The sequence below is a fragment of the Rattus norvegicus genome, chromosome 1, assembly GCF_021556685.1.
Source record: "Rattus norvegicus strain SHRSP/BbbUtx chromosome 1, alternate assembly SHRSP_T2T, whole genome shotgun sequence".
Taxonomy (NCBI): domain Eukaryota; kingdom Metazoa; phylum Chordata; class Mammalia; order Rodentia; family Muridae; genus Rattus; species Rattus norvegicus.
In genome coordinates, this window is record NC_141534.1 from 7,892,033 (window position 1) to 7,913,561 (window position 21,529).

General features: G+C 41.3%; 1 protein-coding gene across 13 annotated transcripts in view; it reads right to left on the bottom strand.

Moving 5' to 3' along the window:
* The window catches only part of Utrn (utrophin), a 502,827-nt gene that overhangs the window by 8,360 nt on the left and 472,938 nt on the right, over nucleotides 1–21,529 (bottom strand). For 11 of the 13 annotated variants that reach the window (XM_087636075.1, XM_087636021.1, XM_087636135.1 and 8 more), the window contains 8 exon segments: nucleotides 21,137–21,273; nucleotides 15,431–15,469; nucleotides 15,162–15,227; nucleotides 14,066–14,131; nucleotides 7,634–7,792; nucleotides 7,049–7,289; nucleotides 4,264–4,372; nucleotides 2,688–2,780 (listed from right to left, as the gene is read on the bottom strand). In XM_087636075.1, the coding sequence (XP_087492201.1) occupies nucleotides 2,688–2,780; nucleotides 4,264–4,372; nucleotides 7,049–7,289; nucleotides 7,634–7,792; nucleotides 14,066–14,131; nucleotides 15,162–15,227; nucleotides 15,431–15,469; nucleotides 21,137–21,273 (910 nt within the window). 13 annotated transcript variants of the gene reach the window in all.

Genomic DNA, 21,529 nt, shown 5'->3' on the forward strand with positions numbered 1-21,529 from the left:
ATGGCCAAATGCGATATTGATTCAAAATGCAAGAATCTTAAAGTCTTACAACACCAGGCAGGCACAGTTTAAAAAAAAACATAATAAGCTAACAGAAGCTATTCGTGCAATTAGGATTTATGAACACAGACTCTCATTTTAATTCTAAAATTGCCACGAGTGAAAATTCATTTGTAGCCATGCAATTTTTTTAATCCACAAAGGATCAAAAGTCAAGATTAACATGCTGCTCAACCCATCCATCACACGCCGGCTACAAGCAATTTGAAAGTTCTCCTTCGCTATAGAAACTCAAGAGATTGTTTTGGCATTGAGAGCACGCCAATCCTATCTATTTAGATAAACTTCCAAAGGTGGTCAGTATGCTTGGGAATTGCAGGCTCTTAATAAAATATTTGCCAACTGAGCAATTTAAATGGAACATTAAAGCTAATGAATCCTGCAAAAAGCCTTTCTAAATGTTATCTGGGAAATTTTCAGCCACTACCTTTCTCCAGCTAGAAACATGACCATCCCTGTAAAGCACTGACTGCATCAGTCTGAAGTATCAGGTACCAGGTCTGTACCATGCACGAACTGATTCTGTGCAATTTGAAATGATTTAGTAATCTTAGGTAAAATTCTGAGGTAATCATCAATTTTGCATACGAGACAATGAAGTTGTTGTTCTTTTTTTAATTGGAAAGCCTTTCCCATCTTGCAGTTTTTTATGTTATCCAAAGAAACCTATGAGTATAAATAATGAAAAAGAACAAACAATGTCATTTTCAGAGGTAAAACCATATAACCTGTAAATCCCGCAGGACTCCATACTATTTATTTCTTAAGAGGTGCCTGGATTTGTCATCATAACAAATGACCAGGAGTGCTCATGTATAGAAAACCTCAACAGTATAAACATTGGTAGATGTATACACTTAAAGAGAACATATCAACAGCCTCTTTAAATAACCTTGTGAGCACCAAGGATGATATCACAGGGAAAGAGGTCCCAATAATGCAGTGGAAGAGTTTAGCCACTGCAGTGTGGTCTCCATAGAGACCAAGCCTCCACTCGGGAACCAATCACCCGGAGCAGTTCATCTTGTTCCCAACCAGTGGGAATTTTATACTGGCATCAGCAGTCAGGGCAAGAGGCAGGAACATTTACCTTTGAAGACTAGGTGGCGTTGTACAGCTATAATTTTTTTCATTTATATTCTGTTTTAAGCAAGGCATAGATGAACATTTAAAAAAATCAAATATACATATCAGAATATGCCTTAGGAAAGATTTAGAAGTGCTTGAGAGAAAAAAAAAGACTTAGGAAAAAAAAAAGTCCTGAGCTTGAGGCATATTTTCACTATAGAAATTATGCATTTTATATTTTTGTATTTACGACAAAGCATAGATTTAAGCATGTCTCACCTTCTGACTTCACGGCCAACACAGACTTTTAAATCGAATAAAAATAAACATTTCTAAACAGAATTCAATTTACAGAACTTGTTCTTTAATGATGAACGCATTTAGGTGGTGGCTGGACTAAATAGCAACAGCTTTTAGAAACTTTAATTCTGAAACTCTAATTCATAAAATAATGGTAGTTTCTCTAGCCATTGGGTGCTACATAAGTCAGAACAAAACCTTCCCAGATGAAGCTCAACATTGAACTACAATTAAAGGGGCAGATTTAACATGTGTATCAGTTATGCCAACAATTGATACATTTTTTTTCTCCTCACTTAGGATGATACATTGGTGTAGGGAGCCGACAGAATACAGAATAAAAACTGAGACTTCTACACAATCCTAGTTTACTGACTGGCTGGTTTTAACATCCCTTTGAGAGGATCTGACCCCAAATTATAAGTGACGCTCCCATGTTCCTTAAAAGTATCTGGAACTGTGACAGGACAGTGGCCTGTCTGTGTCTATGAACTCAAGTAGACTGCTGCTGAGCTGAGAGACCACAGAGGTCTCTGAGGTAAGAGTGGAACAGGGTCTGAAGGGTGGCAAGATGCCAGGAGAGAAACCACTTAAAAAATTCAATCGATTCAAATCATTATGTAATTTCCCCTGGGATTTGGACTGTTCTCACTGGGTGATTTTCTTGGCTTTTGGCTGTTCATATGGAGAAGTCAGACATAATTTGTGACCCTGTGAATCATCTGGCTTTTGCACAATGATTATTTTATTCCCTGAAGGGGGAAAAAAAAGACAACCCTTTAGAAGGGGAGGGGAGGCCAGAAATAATTGCTTTCTGAGCCTTACCAAGAAGACGTCCGGCAATATGTCTCAAGGAAGGTAGAAAGTTGCCTGAGAAAGGCTATGTTCATCCTAGTTTGCCATGCTGCTCAAGGCTCTTCTTGGAAGAGACACAAGTTTGTTAAAGCTTGCACTTAACCAAAGTTACATCCTAAAAGCAGACATTGTTCTGTGGACTTTATTTAGTCGCTTATGAGGCAGGTGGGAAAATCTCCAAGGCTGGGATTCCATCGGTGGACCTCGGAAGCTGTCTGGCATCTGCACCGGGCTCCATTTTTTTTGCCAACACATGTGTCTGTCTTACTTCAAAACAGTCTGCAATCTTTTTTGTAACACTGGCTTTTGTTGCCATACCAAAGAAGACAGAGAGCTTCAAGTGGAGAAGGAGGAAGGACACAAGACAGGCAGCTCACGGGGGCATAAAAGTCATTGGTACTCACGGCTGCAGGAGGGAAACGTGCTGTTGAGCTGCTCCATCACATCTGTGAGGTCCGTGCTGGTGTCATGAGGCGGGGCCAGCAGGTCCTCAGATGCTGAAACAAAACACAGAGGAAGCAGGGAATTAATGGCCACCCTTCTATCAAAGAACACTTAACAGGCAAAAAACAAAAAACAAAAAAAAAAAACAAAAAAAACAAAAAACACAGCCCCAAAATATGTACAGGATATGAATTGTCACTGAAAAGAACAATTTCTCAGGGAAATAGAAGCATCTGTATTAATGTGACATGTCACAAATGCACACACAGACACACACACACACGCACGTGCACACACACACACACACACGCACGCACGCGCACACACACACACACACACGCACGCACGCACACACATACACACACACACACACACAAACATAAAGAAGCATACAGTGACCGTACAGAGATCTTTGTAAAAACCTAGGGAATTCTCTACATCGTTAGCCCTAGCAGTAGACTTTTACATAGTTAAAAATGTCTCACATGTTTGTGTGGATGAATTTGTATACTTTAGAGGAGATATGAAACTGAGAAATAAGTACCAGTGGGTTGGATGCCAATGGCACTATTATCCATTATTTTGCACGTAAAAATATTCTAGCAATTTCTTTCTTTTTCACTTTTTATTTTGGAGTTTTGATCGCAGTCTATTGTATCTTGCTTTATATTACTTTGATATGTATTTTAGTCTACGACTGAAACCACAATAGTGTTTTTCACAGCGTAACTGTCAGTGAGAGGTGTCATTGTTGCTTCTGGTGTTGGTGGCGCTTCTGCCGCAGGTGGAGCGATGTCCACGGAGACTCGGGAGGATGGAGGCGAGAAGACGATGTTGGAGGACTTCAGCTTTAGGCTCTGCATGTGCGTGAGTGTAAACACTGTAGAGAAACCTGTATCATAAGCAATCATTCTCGGGGCCGAAGAGATGGCTCAGGGGGTAAGAGTGCCTCCTGTGTTTGTATGGGACCTGAGTCTGGATTCCAGAGTCCACTAAAAAGCTGGTCATGATGATATGTGTGCCTCTGGCCCTTAGCTGAGGCAGAGGGATTACTGAGGTTTAGAGCTCATCCTACTCCAGGGTTAGTGAGGGAATTTACCTCACAGCAAAACAGTGGAGAATGCGAGCTGGGCACCTGATGTCCTCCTCTGCCCTCTTGGAGCACCTTCACATACATGAACATATATACAAGTGCGCACGCATGCATGCATGCACACACGTGCACACATACAAAGTTACCTTCAAAGCAAAAAACAAAACGTCTTTCTTGTTTCAAAGGAAAGGAGCATTTTTCATCTTTCCCCAAAATTGAATCCACTCCTACACATTTTATAAACAAGCACATTATGACTAAAGTGTTTTCATTATTATTAAAATGGATCTGCAGTCATTTCAGACTAAAGAGAATAATGTTTTATGCTCCAGAGCACCCAGACGTAAGAACGCTAGCAACCAGAAAAACAAGCAAACAAACAAACAAACAAACAAAAACCCCTCAGCTGAGTCCGAAGCCGACTGGGGTGTGGTGATACCCACCTGCCTGGTGGGACTGTGGGCCTGGGTCGGGGTCAAGCGAGTAGCTCAATGAAGGATGCTGTGGGGAAGCCCAGGGGGAGACACCATTGATGCGGGAATCAGAGTCAGGCTGAAATCACATGGGAAGTTAGAGTAAGAGAGATTTCTGTAACCTGGTAATTTTAGTGTTTCCTCCCCTCAGCCCCTGCCACAATCTTTGGGCAAGTTCAGCCTAGGCTGAGGCCTGAACGCTTCCCCTGAGAGGCAAACGCTCTCTCCGTCTCCGTGCTTTGAAGAGTTTACTGTGATACCACAGGGTTTTTTTTTAATGTCTGCCACTTTCATCTCTCAAATTTTACATTATTTTTACACCAACCTAGTAGACTTAGTAGCTTGGGTTTATCTTTCAGAAAGCACCATTGTGGTTTGAAAACGGCAAATGTACTAACTTTCAAAATAGCTCCCCTCAGAGGCGATGTCAAGAGAGCCTTTACCCCAGTAGGTTTTGGACTCAGCAGCTTGAGTTCAAATTCCAACTTGGATTGCTCAGAAATAGTGTAGCCCTAGGCAAACTACAGAACCTTCTGCGTTAGGTTCTGTGTGCATAAATTATTTTAGTATGAACGCCTCAATGTGGCTGTGGAACCAGGAGGAAACGACACTAAAATAGCTTTACTGGCCATAGCTGTGGCACAGAATTTTGTCAGGAGAGTGATAAATGAATCCTTACGAAGCCATTTGTTCAGCCTGACACAGGGCAAACCCTCCATGACAGTCCTCGTGCGTATCTTTGTGCTGGTGATGGGTGTGCTGATAAGTACATGGTCAAAATAGGAAGTAGGACCCATAGTATGGGAACGTAGGAATCGCTTTTTGATGTAGATTTTCCATTAAGTCCCTATTAGTTGAAGTCTGATAGTTTTCCCTGTTTATATTGAGTTAAATTTCCCATCTACTTCTGGCACGCACGCTAAGTCATTACGAGGAGATAAGAGCTCCAGAGGCTGGGATAGTCGGAGCCACTTAGCTATCAGCTAGTTCCAAAATCATTACTGTGTAATTCTGAAGGCATATGAGCCATTAGGTTCTTGGTCTAATAGGATGGTGGGGAGAGTAGGTAGAATGGCTCTAAGAGCCTTTTCCTTCCTCCTAAGAGCATCCACAAGGTACAGTAAGCAGAGGCTTCAGACAGAGCTTCTGCAATGGTTCCAGGTGGGCACTAAATTGTGCAGTTAATGCTTCTCAACCTTCCTAATGCTGGGACCATTTAATACAGTTCCTCATGTTGTGGTGACCTCAACCATAAAACTATTTTCGTTGCTACTTCATAACTGTAATATTGCTACTATTATTAATCATAATATGTGTCCAATACGCAGGGTATCTTATATACAACCCCCACAAGAGTCATTCGATGCCCCCAAAGAGGTTGTGACCCACGGGTTTAGAACCGCTGCTCTAAGAGATCACACAAGGAAACTTACCCTTTATTTAGGTACTACTTGGGGACTTCAAATCAGTCTACAAACAATACCCTGTCCCCCCGCAATGTACGTTGACATTGAGGTTAGGATCAAGCAAACAGTCTGAGGTCTTAACAGAAAGCCAAGTCTTGATTCACTTAGGAAACCATTATTTTGTACAGATACAGACTGTACAGGCTTTTAAGTAAACTACTCACAAAGTTATGTCAAAGAAACGCTATGATGACAGACTGAAAGAAAAGCAAGTGGCCAAAGGACAGAGAGGGATCAACTGCCCACTAAGTTGGTAATGCAAAAATTATAATGCTCTCAAGATTCCTGACAAGATAAAAAGACTCTGGCAGCAACTATGCCAAGACAGCCTTCTCAAACTTAAGCAAATGCCTGGAGAAATGGTTTTCTTTGATGCAGTATACGAATTGTGGAGAAGGGCATCTCTGTTAGGATGTCACAGGATGCCACACCACACAGGCTGGAGAAAAAGGTAACTGTCATAGGCAATGGTGCCAGTCAGGAAATCTGTGGAGAATCAACCTTGTATGTGTCTGCGGCAAGGGTGTCCTCCTTGTTAGCTTTTCGGACTCACTGTCCTCCTCCAGTTAAGTCAGTGCCTCCTCTCTACTGTGTTGCTTCCCCTCACAGGACTGCCAGAAGCAGAAAGGCAGAAGCCACACCCTACCAAAGAATGGTGGTTTATCCAAACTGTGAGTTATTAGCAGGTATTAAATCATAACAGAAATGTACCAGCTTCTGCCCAATATTAAGAAAGGAAAGCAAGGAGAGAGGGAAGGGAGGATAAGAGACGCTACCTCTGTTAAAGGCATGAATTATTTTGTATCCGTTGGAAGCATGTTTTCCTCCCGATGAAAACTGAGAAAGTTTCTACAGCCACTGCTGTAGAACATCCCCCCAGTGTAAGGAAACAACAGAGGCAAACTAAAGCCACCTGTTCCTCTGTTTTATTTTGCAGACGGTGATTTTCAAGGTACCTTCTCAGTCCAACTTCTCTGGAAGAAAGTGTTAGATTGAAGACAGTAGGTCACTTGCTGTCCCTGATCTCCCAGGAATCTTTCCTTACGAAAGGCAGCCTCCGGTGTACCACAAGATTTTTTTCTTTTAAAGTCAAACTATTCTAAGGTGAGACTTTAGTACAGAAGAATGTCTACAGTCGGGTGGGAAAACAGACATTTTTGTATCAGAGAAGATTCCATTCCGTTTCTGGGGCAGTAACAAATCGGAAGCGGATGTCCTAAGAGCTACCGAGGCCGCACCCAGGCTTGGGCGGGCGGGCGGGCGTCATGGCGAGGATTCCACGGCCCTACCTGCTCCAGGAGCTGTCTGAGGCGATGCAGCTGAGACTCCAGCTGTTTATTGTGATCTTCCAGAATCTGCATCCTCGCCTCCAGCCGCCCTTTGTGCTGCCGAAGGAGTTTAGCTTCCGCTATCAGTTCCGAGTCCTCGGACGTGTGGTGAGGGGATACAATGGAGTCTGGAGGGGAGCCCAGGGGGAGACCCCTTCTTAGGTGTTGCTCCTTCAGCTGCTCATACTCCACCTGCAGATTTCTAATACGGAAAATACAAGGAAAACCAGAATTATTTACTATCTGGTGTATCTTCTCTCCCAAACTGCCTGGGAACTCCAAATTTAGCCTGTGATACTCTTTGTGTCACATTAACATTGCGACAGGAAGAGATAGGAGGGAGGAAATGGGCTTCAGGCAAGAGTGTTTTCTGGGATCACAGACCCATGAGGCCCCACCACACCCCTCCTTCCAGTATCTGCCCATTCATTGACCTCATTGTGGTGTCTTACACAACAGCTCTGAAAAGAGGGAAAGAAGAGGCTGCTGCTGGCCTTCACGGGAGGGAGCGAGTGGTGCATTTTCTTCTCCTGAGTCTAAGCTTACCTTTGCTCTTCCTCCAAGTCAGCAATGATCCGCTCCAGTTCCCCACGCTCTTCCTTCTCCACAGACTTCAGGATCTGAGCTGGACTCTGTGGCTGGCTCACAGGAGACTCCCCGCCCAGCGTCTGGCAGTACTGCTGGATGAGGGCATGCTCGTCCTCCCTGGGGAAGCAAGAAGGTGGACAACACCTCACATCTGGATGGTGAGGTCTCAGCATACAAGAAATAAACCAGCGATGCCTGGACTGGTGGTTGGACCAGGATGCTTTGGAACTGGGTATTTCCACAGCCGTCTTTGGAATACTCAAGCTGGATGCTAGAGTTCATGCCACAGGGCTTGCGAAGGATGAGCCCAACGTTTCAAAACTTTCATGTCGCAATCTGGTATTCTCGCAATCCCCAGAGAGCCATTCCACTCAACAGAGAAAACAAAAGAAGACACGTCCGTGTCTACAAATAAGGGTAATAAGTTGCTATAAATCAGGCTTAATGGGGTGTAACCAACCTATGGTCATAAACTGCATACGGCTCAGGATAGCTTGAAATGTGGTCTAACACCTTTGTAGGTAACAACACGCTACAAGTATCAAAAGGGTAGATATGCCTAGAAGGAGTTAATATAAAAGTTAAAGATGATATAGGCAAACACATCACCCACTGACTACAAAAACAGTGGATTCAAAGATCATGGAGCCAAGAATCTGCCTATCTTTTGATTCGACTCTAACCAATTTTCCAACGTTTGATAACCCAAAGGATTTACAACATATTTTTATGTAATAACAGCATAAACGCCGTTGTACATTAGCAGTTGCTATTTTACTTAGTGTCATCATAACAAATTTTTAGGATCAATATCCTGCATTAATCATTAACTACATTTAACTCATTGAAGTTCTTCATCCAATGATGTTGCACAGATGCATGACTGGCAGCAGCAGAAGGGGGAAGAGGGTCAAGGCCATGTATGTCTGTGGTTTGAAAAGGCTTTCCAGCTGGGCTGGAATCTTTGTTCTTCCTTTGGGAGGCAGATCTAGTTAGATGTCCTCAGGAAGGTGTGTGTGACTGTCACATCTCCTGGCTCAGGAGATTTCAGAGCCCTCTAGCATATGGTCTTATTGGATAGTTTTCACCAACAGGGAAGATAAAGGATAAGGCATCGTGAAAATAAGACATAACTGATGTGCCCACCAGAAGTTAAAATGAAGCTGCCCTGTGTGAGCCTTCAGTAGAAGCTGTGCAGCTGCAGGGTTCTCTCAGCTTCTTGGGTGGTTGCCTGGACCATGTCCCAAAACAGCCAAGGAGAACCTGGCGGTCCTGGAACTTCATTGTTTCACCTGGACCCCAAAGTCCCTTTGCTCTTGTGCAGATGAGTAGTAACGGATACTGGGCAAGCATTCTGATTCTTACGTGTGATAGAAAATCCTTCCTTGGCATATCGCACTTTTGCTCTGACAGTCAGGGGCCTGAATTTAGTGTGTTCATGGAAAAGGTGTATTTCAGGCACACATACACACACATACACACACACACACCCCTACAAGCTTATGATCAGTAGCCTAGACAGAAGTATTTGAAGAGGCAGAAGCAGATTTGAGTGCCCTGAGGCATGAGTTAGCGGCGGTGCGTCACGGGTGATGACGGGAGGTACCGCTGCCAGATCATGCGGAAAATAAGGAAGTAAGAAAAGATGTGAGTCCAAGGCACAGCTAGGACAGAGCACATGGACAAGGTGTAAAGATGTAGGACACACGTACTAAAGCAACTGCAAAGTAAGGGCACAGCGAGCATACTGCAAATATATCCTTCATGCTGAAACACTCCTAAGCAAGCAACTAAATGAAGGAACATCCAAGAAAGTGGGAAATGGGTTACATCAGTTAAAGCACTATATTTTAAGGATAAAACACCACGAGCAATCCACTAAAAAGCAAAGCAAAATGAGGAAAGGAAGGAAAATTTGGCCTTCTACTGTCCCAGATACTCAATGTTCAATGACAAGGGGGTGACGTGTGGAGTCCTACCTCAGCCATTCACATGAGCAGGAAGAGCACTTAATTCTAAGCACTTTGTCCACTTTTGTCCATGGGGCAAAAGAAAGAATGATCAAAAGCGACGCACACCAGGACAGAACTAGATTCAGTTATTGACATAAATAAGAGGCAAATCCAATTAGTTATATAATGCCTGTGGATAGTATTTCTAAAATCATAAAAAGCTCAAAGTCAACACCTAAAAATGATAAATAATAAGGACCTTCATAATTAAAAGAAATCGTGTACCCCAAAAGTAGCCTGAATTATCTTATGGCTAAGATGGCCTCAAATTTGGACTGGAGCCCCTGCTATTGAGAGATACCACAGATCTTTTATTCCATGAGAACGTTTGTGTAGATATTTGGGCCTGGGGATAATGACATAAACCACACTTTTGTTTTAAAATGTTGGGCTGGCAAGATGGCCCAGGTGGTCAAAGTGCTTGCTGACGTCCTAGGTTCAAATATCTGAGAACTCCGTGGTGGAAGAAAAGACAGGCCTCCAGTAAGTTGTCCTCTGGTCTCTGCACACATACAAGTATACACATGTACACATAAATAAAGAAGTAATACACACACACACACACACACACACACACACACACACATATATATAGTTTGTTTGTTATGTGTCTGGAAGAGAATTAAGGTCATCTGTGTAAAAAAATGAATAGAAATAATTTATATGTAGCATAAAATCTTGGCCTCAAATATTTTCATAGATTATTAGCCTTAAAGGTTAAACACAAAAATAGATTCCTAGGGCCTAATTGTGTATAATAAAAAACAAGAGCACCCTCATTATGCAGATGATACATCATGTACCAGATTAGGGTTATTATAAATATCAATAGTGTGCATCATGCTGAAATAGAAAGTATTTTGGTAAATGTAGCCTGTATCAAGAGGTATCATTAGATGGAATATAATTATACTGTATGTGATGCATATAGTAAATACTATCCACAGTACAATTTAGTACCTGTCACATGATGAAAGAGCTGCGAATCACTTGATGAACTTTAAAAACAATGCTGTAGTCTAGGTTTCAGATTTACTAATGGTAATTTTGAAGTAGACCGTGACCAAGCCCCTACTTCAATCCACATAAAACAGCATCACCCAAAGGCAGGAAGTAGATGAAGTCAGGACCTGATCAATGGTCTCAGGGACTGTTGTCTAAGGGTCTCTAGGCCTGTCCTGAGTCCTGCCCCTTCCTAAGAGGTGCATGATTAACTCTTCCTACAAAGATATTCAGGAGCCTTAAAAGTAATGCTCCAACAGATCATCTGGAATCATGCTTTCAGAGAAAATAGGGGGTGCTTGGGATTGGATTATGTAGGGGTCAATTCTGGGAAAGTGGTATATACTCCAGGCTGTCTGTCTATCATCTATCTATCTATCTATCTATCTATCTATCTATCTATCTATCTACACACACACACACACACACACACACACACACACACACACACACACACAGACACAGACACACACACACAGCCTATAATACATGAGGGCTCAATAAACAACGGAAGTCCATGGAGGAGAGTACTTGGAGAGGGGACAGGGAATTGTTCTCATGATTCAGTTTGAGATATCGAAGCCACCTCCAACTACAGGTATGTTGACTATTGCTGAAGGCAAAAAAAACTCAAACAAACAAACAAAACCAAAAAACAAACCCAAAACAAAACAAAAGAAACACCTTTGGTAAATGGTCTTTCCTAGCTCTGGTTGGAGGACTTCCATGCTGGGCAGCTACAAGCTCGCTCTTCAGTAGAGCGCACAGAAGTCACACAGGGCACACTCCCTAACTAAACATATCCAAGGGGCAGCCAGAGTACAGTAAGGTAAAGGGAGGTGGTGGCGCATGCTTGTCACCAGAACAAGGGTGAGCTGGAAGATTAGAAATCTGAGGCCAGCGTGTGCCATAGAGTAAAACCCTGTTTGGTGGGTTCTGAGCAGTGCCTCCTAAAAACGATCCTAATTTACTTGTCAGTGCACACGCATGTGAGAACACACAGACTTGAATAGGGCTTTGCCAAATGGCTTACAAACATCCCGAGTGCAACAACTGCCTCTCACAAGTGGCCCCATCACTTCACTGCGCTCTAGGAATAAAATGAATCCCTGTCGAGTGAATCACATCAGCTGTCTGCGAGCTAAATCTGGCGAGCTGCTAATCATCTGGATAACGTCTCTGTTCTGACGCATTAGTGTGAAGATTAAAAGACAATACATATTGAATTTGAGCATTGCCTAGGCTCTGCCCACATAGTAAAATACACATACATTAAAGAAGTTAGATTTTTTATCTCAACTGTTATTTTTCAGTTCATTTGATTCCCTGATACTTTCAACACTGGTGAGAACTAGCCTGACTTAAAAGATATCTAAAATAATTAATTACTTTATATGAAACACCAACTGTTAGGTAACACATGAAAGATCAGTGCAAATACTTTATTATCTTAAGCTGGAAGTGGTTTCTGGTTCATAACACCTGAATAATTATGCCTAAGTCATGACTTCTGATGGCTAAGGGCTAAGATGCCAAACTTTTGATCTTTAAAATAGAAAGAAGATCCCAAGAGCTTCCACTTATAAGCTTAATGACAAATGAAATATAAAACAGGCATAAGGGAGACATTCTTTATCAGCATTCTTAGCAGTGATTATCAACCTGAGGGTCACAACCCCTTTGGGAGTCCAATGACTCTTTCACAAGGCCTGCATATCAGATATTTAGATTAGGATTCATAGCAGTAGTAAAATTACATTTATGAAGTAGCAATGAAAATAATTTTATGATTGGGGGGTCACCACAATATGAGGAACTGTATTTAAAGGCTCACAGCATTAGGAAGGTTGAGAAGCGCTGGCTTGAGGTATTCTTCTTGGCTTTTTCCAGTCTTTGTTAGTGAAAACATGTACACACTATATTCTAGAGCTTCTCGGGTTCTCCTGGGCTCCCTGTCTTATTAAAACTATAATGAGCCCACAAGTTACATCAACTTGAAACTACAGAAGTCAGTCTTTTGTACACATCATCTCATAAAAAACAAGGTCAAAACAAGTCCCAAAGAAAAAAGACCTATTACAAAGGTATCACCAGAGAGAAAGCATTTGCCAAGAGCATTCTGCAGCCAAGCTTAAGGTGTACAAATAAGGAAATCAGATATAAAATATCTCACTTTGAAGCTACTTTTAAATGATATTATGAGTCAATGAAGCTTTCCCTATTTCCTAATAAAATAAAATAGTTGTAAGGGAGCTATTTTTCAGTGAATGGCAGAAAGAATATGTCCAACCATGTGTGGATGGCATTGCTAAAAGGAGAGACTATAAAGAACATGTAGTAAGCAGAGAAGAGGGGAGTTTACAAAAGTGTGTTGATCCTAGATGTGTATTTGTAAAATTATAAAAAAAAACCCAGCAATATTATGGTCTGGAGAGATGGCTCAGTGGGTAAAACACTAGCCACAGAACCATGAGGAGCTGAGTTCAGATTCCAGCTCTGATGTATGAGTAGGGCATGGTACCACACAACTGTGGCACCAAGGCTGATGGTAGTTGAGTAAGTTGGCTGGGGGTGATGAAGAGAGACAGATTGACAAAGCCTATTGACTGGCCAAATAAATGAGACCCATTTTCATTGAGAAACTCTGTCTCAAATAAATAGATAGGTAGATAGATAGATAGATAGATAGATAGATAGATAGATAGATAGATAGATAATTGATAAAGATATCTGTTTGTCCCTGTCCCTCCTACATACAAGTGCAAACATATGAACCTACTTATACATGTGTATGAACCCACATAAATACAAACCTAAAACATACATCCACAAAAATACATGTCAATATTATATTATTATGCAGCAATCTGATTATTCTAAAGCTGGTGGGTTGATTCACCAAGTAACTAAACATGTTTCATTTACACTAGCATGGCTTAAAAACTTAAATATGCATATACTGTTTGGCAGCATACATCAGTTTGGATTGGGATAACAACTCAGAAGCCACGGTCCATGAAGATTAATCCTGAGACCATAATACAAGGAGGTAGGGTTAGTCAACCAAGGACCTCCCACATTCCAGATCCAGGTTCCTTCCCCTTCCATGGCCCAGTCATCACATACTCTCCCCATGTACATGCTCAATAGCCCCTATAAAGCCCACCACCATGACCTGGTCCACCTCTCTGTTTTTCCATCACTGCTCAGAGGCAGCCTTCTGCATTTCCTCAGTTCCCCAATAAATCTTTCTCCTGAGGTCTTTGCATGGTGTGGTGTTTGTGGCCTTCTTTGGCCCTAGTCACCAAGACACTCTTTTGCAACCAAAACCCTTTTAGTTGGCCTCCTGGGCAGACTCAATTCATGATGCACTTACACACTTCCCGTGGTAGAGCTGCTGTCAGTTAGGAAGGATCCATTTGTCCTTTCCATCTGGGCCAGTCTGAAAATACAAAAACAGGGAGATGATATCACATGGCCTCGACTGGAACGGTCATCCAGAAGCATCCTTATTTGTTTTTAAATCTACATTAATTATGACTAAACGGAAAATGGTCGAAATCTCACACAGCGGTGGAATTAAATCCACCTGTACTGGTGAGCTGAAATTTGATTGGCTCTCACTTCGGGCAGGTATATCACAGTGTTGAGGCCTTCTCATTGAGCTCCCAGGCCCTCTAGCTGGTCTCCACTAAAGCAGAGTAACTTTTCACATAAATCTAATTATGCTCCTCTCACATCTGAAGACTCACTCTGAATTCTCTTGACCTAGAATGCGAACCAACTCCTGATCAATTGGGTTCTGAGTTATCAGACTATGGTCTTCAGTACCTCCAGTCTCTCAATTCCTTTCCCTTCTGTGGCTCAGTAAAGATGCTACATCCCTCCACAGCATGTTATCCAACAGCTCCAAGAATCTGACTTAGTCTCAGTTCAGCACAAAGGTGACCATTTTTAAAAAATGCTTTTTAAACTAGGAATTTTGGATACAGCTGGCTTCTAGTACGGTCAATGATTGATATGAGACACTTTCCTGAAAGTTTTACATCCAGACCTATATTTTGCACTGCTTAGGGATTTAAAAACAAACCCTAATAATCAAATATTACATATGTTTAATTACATATTGCAATTCATATGTCCGTGCTCCCCCAAGGGTAGTTCCGAATGCTACTTTATTCACTGGAATTAGGTTATATTATCTGCATCCCGACTACTCAGTGTTTGTGGTGTCTCAGCAGCTCTGAATGGCAGCCTATTATAATCTGCTCTTCACAGATGACATAGCAGGTATTTGGTAAAGTACAAATTACATCATGAAAAGATAAAGGCCCAGGTTCCATGTGCAACAGAACCATGACTTCCACAAATACTCCCACACTCCCACATCAAGGTGTGTCAGCAGCACTGAACTACGACGAAGGCAGACACACTCTGGGCAGCAGAGCGAGGGATGGATGTCAGTCTCTTACCGTGTGGCGTATTGCTCTATTCTTGAGTGAGTGTCATCATGAAACAGCTGAGGGGACTGGGAGGGGCTGCAAAGAGGGAAATTAAAAGGCAAGGGCTTTATTCTCAAGGTTGACAGATGTTACCAGTTAGAAAGTTAGTTAAGTAACGAATCTGCCATGCAAACAAGCCACCAGCGCTGTCACCCAGGATGTAAAAGTAGTTGTTTAGACCCATGCTAATGCTCCTGATTAGAACTCCCCTCTTGTGCACGGGGGCTGTGAATACTCACTCATAGTGCTCTGGCCACATACTGATGAGCGTGATAGGACTGCAGAGAGGGGACAGGGAGACAAAAGTCACAGAACAAACATTTAGAGCAGAAGGAGGTGGATTCTCATTTGTCTTCCACTCACATTTGGCCACCTTGATAATCACCACCAGGGAAACCAAAAACAACTTTCCCAGCACTTGCAGCATCCATGTGTCAAGATGGTAATCACGTTTTAGAAGAGTGAGACTGAAAAGATCAGCCAAATGTGCGAAGATCACCCCACGTTGGAGGCTGTTGGAAGATAATGCTCCAGAAAATTCCAAAGGAGACACAATTATTCACCTTTCTGAATTTATTACCTAATAACTAGACTACTGTCATCAGAATTGAAGTAAAAAGGGATTTCTGGCTCTTTGTTTAGAAATATAAAAGTTGAAATTATGTGTACACCATATTTCTCAATTTCAGATATACTTGGAAAAGAGAAGCCTTGCTGCCTACCTATGCCCTATTCAAAGAGTCAACCAACAGCACATTGAGGGTGAGTTCTCTAGGACAGGACAGACTTCCATCTAGTATGATGTTATTAACTAGAAGTTCTCTCTAGAAAACTAGATGGGCCAACCAGTTCTGCTTGAATCAGGGGCCTGTGTCTGAGGCTGAATTATTCCACCTACAGCGCAGGGGCAGCCCTAGACTCTTAGATTCCCCAGAAACCCCGAATTTCCATGAAATGCCATTGAAACAATTCATCCCAATGAAATAATAGTTTAAACTCTTAACTTTTGAGAGAAGGTGATGATGAATGACCTGATGAATGTAGAAATTTAAAAGCACAAGGAAAATTAGTACTCTTGTTTAATTATGTAAAGTCTAATGCTAATCAAAAGCTAATGCTGATCAAGCAAAGTCCTTTTAGATTTCCTTTGCTATTACATGTGCGGACTTGAGACATAGTTAATGACCTCATTATCTCCTACTGTTAAGCACAAGATGATGTGCGCACAGCAGACGTTGAAGAGTGGAAGGTCATCTTATAGAGTGGGAAGTTGAAGTTCTTTAGACTTACTTTCAAAAATGGGCATTCATTGTCTGTGTCTGCCGAAATACATGTTCTGTAAATAGAGCTAATTGTGTGCGCGTAAAGGAGGAGCAGGAAGAGTGGAAACAGAGTATTATTCCTCGCTGTCAGTATATTGCTACTTCTCCTTATTCCTGAAACAGGGGCAGCAAATGTCACCTGACGGACAGCTCTGTAACCTGCACCACACTTCCTAAAACAGTAACTGCTTAAGAAATTATCTCTGAAATTCAAGTGTAGGACAACGTTCGATATAAGCTTGCAGCAGAAGAAAAAGTGTTGTTGTTTTTCTTTTTATCTTAAGAAACCTTGGCAAAGCTTTGTAGATTGGCTTGAGCGATTTGTAGGAAAGTTAATTGTTGGCACGAAAACCTGTGAACTAAGAATGAAACAGGCAGAAAGGTGGACGGAAAGAAAAACATTTTTTCATGGAAAATATCAAATAAAGGAAACAGATACGAAATCAAATTGTAGGTTTCTCTGCCTTCAGAGGACTTTGGATTGCAGGGAGAAATTGTGATACATGCTCATACTGAGTAGAAAGGAAGAACGGCAGCAAGTGCTTTGTACCTCGAACCTGTGGTAAGAAGGGTTGGGCTTACTTGGCAGACTGCTAGTCTGGTGTAGACGAGGGGCCGAGTGCCATCGCCAGCACCCGAATGTAGATAAGTAAATAATGAAAAAATAAAGACAGCGCCAACCTCTGCTTTACCACTGACTTCATAATGGAGCTGCTTGCTGTTTTTCAGTGTAGCAGCTCGGCGGGGTGTTTTGACTAATTTCATATGCTATGAGAAAACTCAGCCTCTGCAATAGAAATGTAAGTCTATGAATTCCAACATAAACTTCAGAGAACTTGGTGAGCCTTTTAAGGATGCAAATTTCTAGCAGTCTTGTATTTCTAGTTGCTTCTTTAACCCATCTGCCCCAAAGCTGGTACCTGGCTCTACCTGTTAGAGCATAGCCTGGTGCTTGAAAACCTGACTATGCTTACTCCCATCCTCACCATCCCCTACCCTAGCCTGTCCACTGAAGACAGTGAATTAACAAGTCCGTGTTGATCTGGTAGGTTCTTGTAAGATAAAATATAATGTGAAGGCATAAACAAACATACTTTCTTATCTCTGTCATGTGGAGCTACAGCTGAGCTCCCCAACTTCCCTAACTCTCTTAATTGTGTACTTTCTGCCTTCACCATACTGTCTATAACTATAATGCTGTCCATAGCTAACACTTCCTATAACACTGTCTATAGCTAACACTATCTATAACACTGTCTATAACTAACACTTCCTATAACACCGTCTATAGCTAACACTACCTATCACACTGTCTATAACCAATACTACCTATAACACTGTCTATAACTAACCCTACCTATAACACTGTCTATAGCTAACACTTCCTATAACGCTTTCTATAGCTAACACTTCCTATAACACTGTCCATAACACTTCCTATAACACTCTCTCTAGCTAACACTACCTATCACACTGTCTATAGCTAACACTCCCTATAACACTGTCTATAACTGACCATGGTCCCTGGGTTAGTGAAGCTCCCTCACTCCTAAAAAAGTTCGTTTTCTGTAGGGTTATCTCATGTCAACATCTTTCCTGAACTATCCACCACTCTTTCCTTCTTAAGGTTACCTGTGAACTCTCACTGCTCTCAAGATAAACTCTGAAGATGTAGGCGTAGATAACAAGGCCCTTTATTATCTGGCTTTTGCCTCTCTCGTTCTTTGGTTTGGGTACGTGTTTCATGTTAGAACTTTAATTCAGGCTTTTGAAAATAATTCATTTGGCCAGTAAGTCTCTTCCTCCACCTCTGACCATTCTCACTCCTTAGCACATGATCGAGGCAGCCTTGTCTCAGCACCGCTATCTGTCTCTCCCAGCCTTGAACATTAATCGCCACAACTGTACCTGCTCTGCGTGAATTCTTGCTACAGAAAGATCTTCAAAGAGCGATACAGTTCGCTGTGGATATATTACCCAATACAAGATTCGGTTGCTTCTTGTTGTTGTTTTAATCTTTTAGGAAACTAACCTAATTCTAAAGCCAATAATAATCTCTCAGAACTCTCAAATTATTCCTGCCACAATTTTATTTTAGCTCTTTTCTTCAACTTCATTATGAATACTGTATCCTTAATTTTACTCATTTTGAAAATTCTTGCATACAGATATATTAAATTAACTGAACAAGCCTTAGCATGGACACGTTTACCCTCATTTAGTAATAAGCGTTTCTTCCCATAGAGTCCCTTCATGCATGCCTGCATGGCTAATCACTGGTCAGAAATTAAAGTGCGACGTTGGCAAAGGTGAAAGAGAATGAAGTCAAGGGAAGCTCTAACCAGCTCAATAAATAACTTCAACACCTTCGCCATTTCAATGGTTTTTCTCCGATGTTCTCCTCCCACAAGTAGGAGAATAAATGAAATCAAACATTTTTTTTCTTAAAAAAAAGCTACCCACTCACATAAATTGTTCTACTGGATGATTAAGTGACCTTGTAGCAGAAGAGGGCTCAGCAGAAAAATGAACTAACAGCGAATCCACAGGGTTCTGTGTAGGATTTGAAGAACGCCCACCCGCACTATCTAGTAGCTCATAAATCTTGTTCAAAAGGGATTTTTGTGGCATCCAATTTAATCAGATGCCCATTCCTTTCTTCCTCTTGTATCCCTCTTGGAAAATGGTGGGAAATTTATGTTATGTGGGGCGAGGCATTTTCAGAGTAGTATCTCAAAAGCAGAGAATGAAATTATTTTGCATGGTTTTTTGTTAATTTTTACTTGGCCATGAGTTCAACCCCCTCACCCCTACAATATCTGGTCACCGAGAATCCCAGTACTCGGGAGGCAGAGACTGGAGGATCCCTGGGACTTGCTGGCCAGCCAGACTCACTCAGTCCACAAGCTCCAGACTCAGTGAGTGACCCTGTCTTAATAAGTTGACAGCAATTGAAGAAGACGACTGATGTCAATCTCTGGCCTCCACACACACAGACGAATTCAAGTGCATGCACGCAAATCAAATGTCATGCTCATTTTGACATTTAAAGACAAAGCATTAAAATTTTTTAAAGAAGAGTATGAAATATCTATTTGGGATGCAAAATGGTGATGACTCATGAAAGGAGCACAGGGTAACACTGCTCAGTACAACTCTACTGTATTCCTTCTTAGATCCCAGCATGATGTGATAGTTCATCTACAATATATACGACGTGATAGTTCATCTACAATATATACGACGTGATAATTCATCTACAATACTATACGCCACAATGAGCTACAGTAAAGGTTAAGTAGCTGTGTTTTGAACAGAAGTAAAATTTTGTCAGGTCTCAGCAAGTCAAACTGTGTGCATTGGATAGTACAACAAGAATAATTAATATATAACCTTTGAGGACAAAAGCAGGGATTGGTAGCAAGTACAAGGCCCTGGGTTCGGTCTTCAGCTCCAGAAAAAAAAAAAAAAAAAGAAAGAAAAGACAAAAGCATATTCACAAAAGACATGCATTTTCTAAATGTATTTAAATAGTTTTGTTTAAAATAAAACAAACGCTGAATTTGTCTTAGGTGGTATGAAAGCAATTAGAAAAAATTATATTTTTGCGGGTGGTGTACATACTTGTTCGGGTGTATGTACATGTGTATATACTTATACATGGAAGCCAGAGGTAAACGCCAGGTGTCTTCCTTAATCACTCATCTCATATACAGTGTTTAGTTACATGAGTGTTTTGCTCGCACATTCCAGATACAAAAAACATTGCAGCTGAAATGTTGAAATACATATTCTATAAAGGGATTCAACAATTTAAAATCACATCTACTTTGATCTCAATAGATGACTGCCTGGTGGTTCAAAATGACCATGCATGCATGTCTTCTGGTTTATTTTAATGTCTTTCTCCTTCTCACTTCAGGCTCTAGATTCTTCGGTTTTCTTTCCTAGCTTTATGATCCCGTTGTAATTTTTCCTCCCTCACAATTTCTTAAAAGATGCTTGTCAACTCAAATCTCAGACCTTTAAAGCAATGTTGCCTGTTTTGTCTTTAAGGAGACTACTAAGAAACATAAAATTAGGGTTCAGAAAAGATTTGGGTTGGAAATATAAGATGCAGTATTATTGATATTTTATATTAAAAAGATGCAATGGGGCTGAGGCTATCACTCAAACGTTCTTGTCCAGCACACGTAAGACTCAGGGTTCAATCCAGTACCACAAAACAAAACAAAATAATGAAAGGTATTATAACCAGAAAACCTATAAAAGGGAAGAAAGAAGAGAATAAATGAAAGAATGAGGGGGCAAGTAATACCACAATTTGACTGAGATATTTCTAAACACACACACACACACACACACACACACACACACACACACACACAGAGAGAGAGAGAGAGAGAGAGAGAGAGAGAGAGAGAGACAGATCAAGAAAAGAAATGCACATTTAGAAACAATAAACAAACAACCCCCCCCCCCAAGTAATACAAGAACTGTTGATGGAGACTTGTTTCAAAATAAAATATTCCACCGGAACACAAATCTCTTAGCATGTTGTTAGCATTAAAAACAATGATGAGACTTAAGTGGTCACAGACTAAATGCTAGAATGGAACTCACGTCTCTAAGTTGTCTCCTTCGAGCACGGTCTGGACAGGCAGGTAGCCAAGCCGGGGGTGTTTGGCAAAATACTTCTTGGACCTGAACTTGTTCTTCAGTACTTTTGTGAAATCTCGCACGTCTTCCCCAGATGTTGTCTATAGGTTGAAAAATTCACAGTTCTGGTTAAAAGGCTGTAACACAACAAAAGCTGAGCAGATGTAGATTGAAGTTCATTAAAATGCCAACGATTTTGTTCACTTTATTCACCTTTGAAAAGCACTGTATCATGAAAATAATGGGTAATTGAGATTCTATGAAAAACATTTAGAGATGCCATAATTTTAAAAAAACATATTAAAAGTAAACCATTAAAGAGCTTATTTATCCTATATTTCAAAACTTGATCCCAAA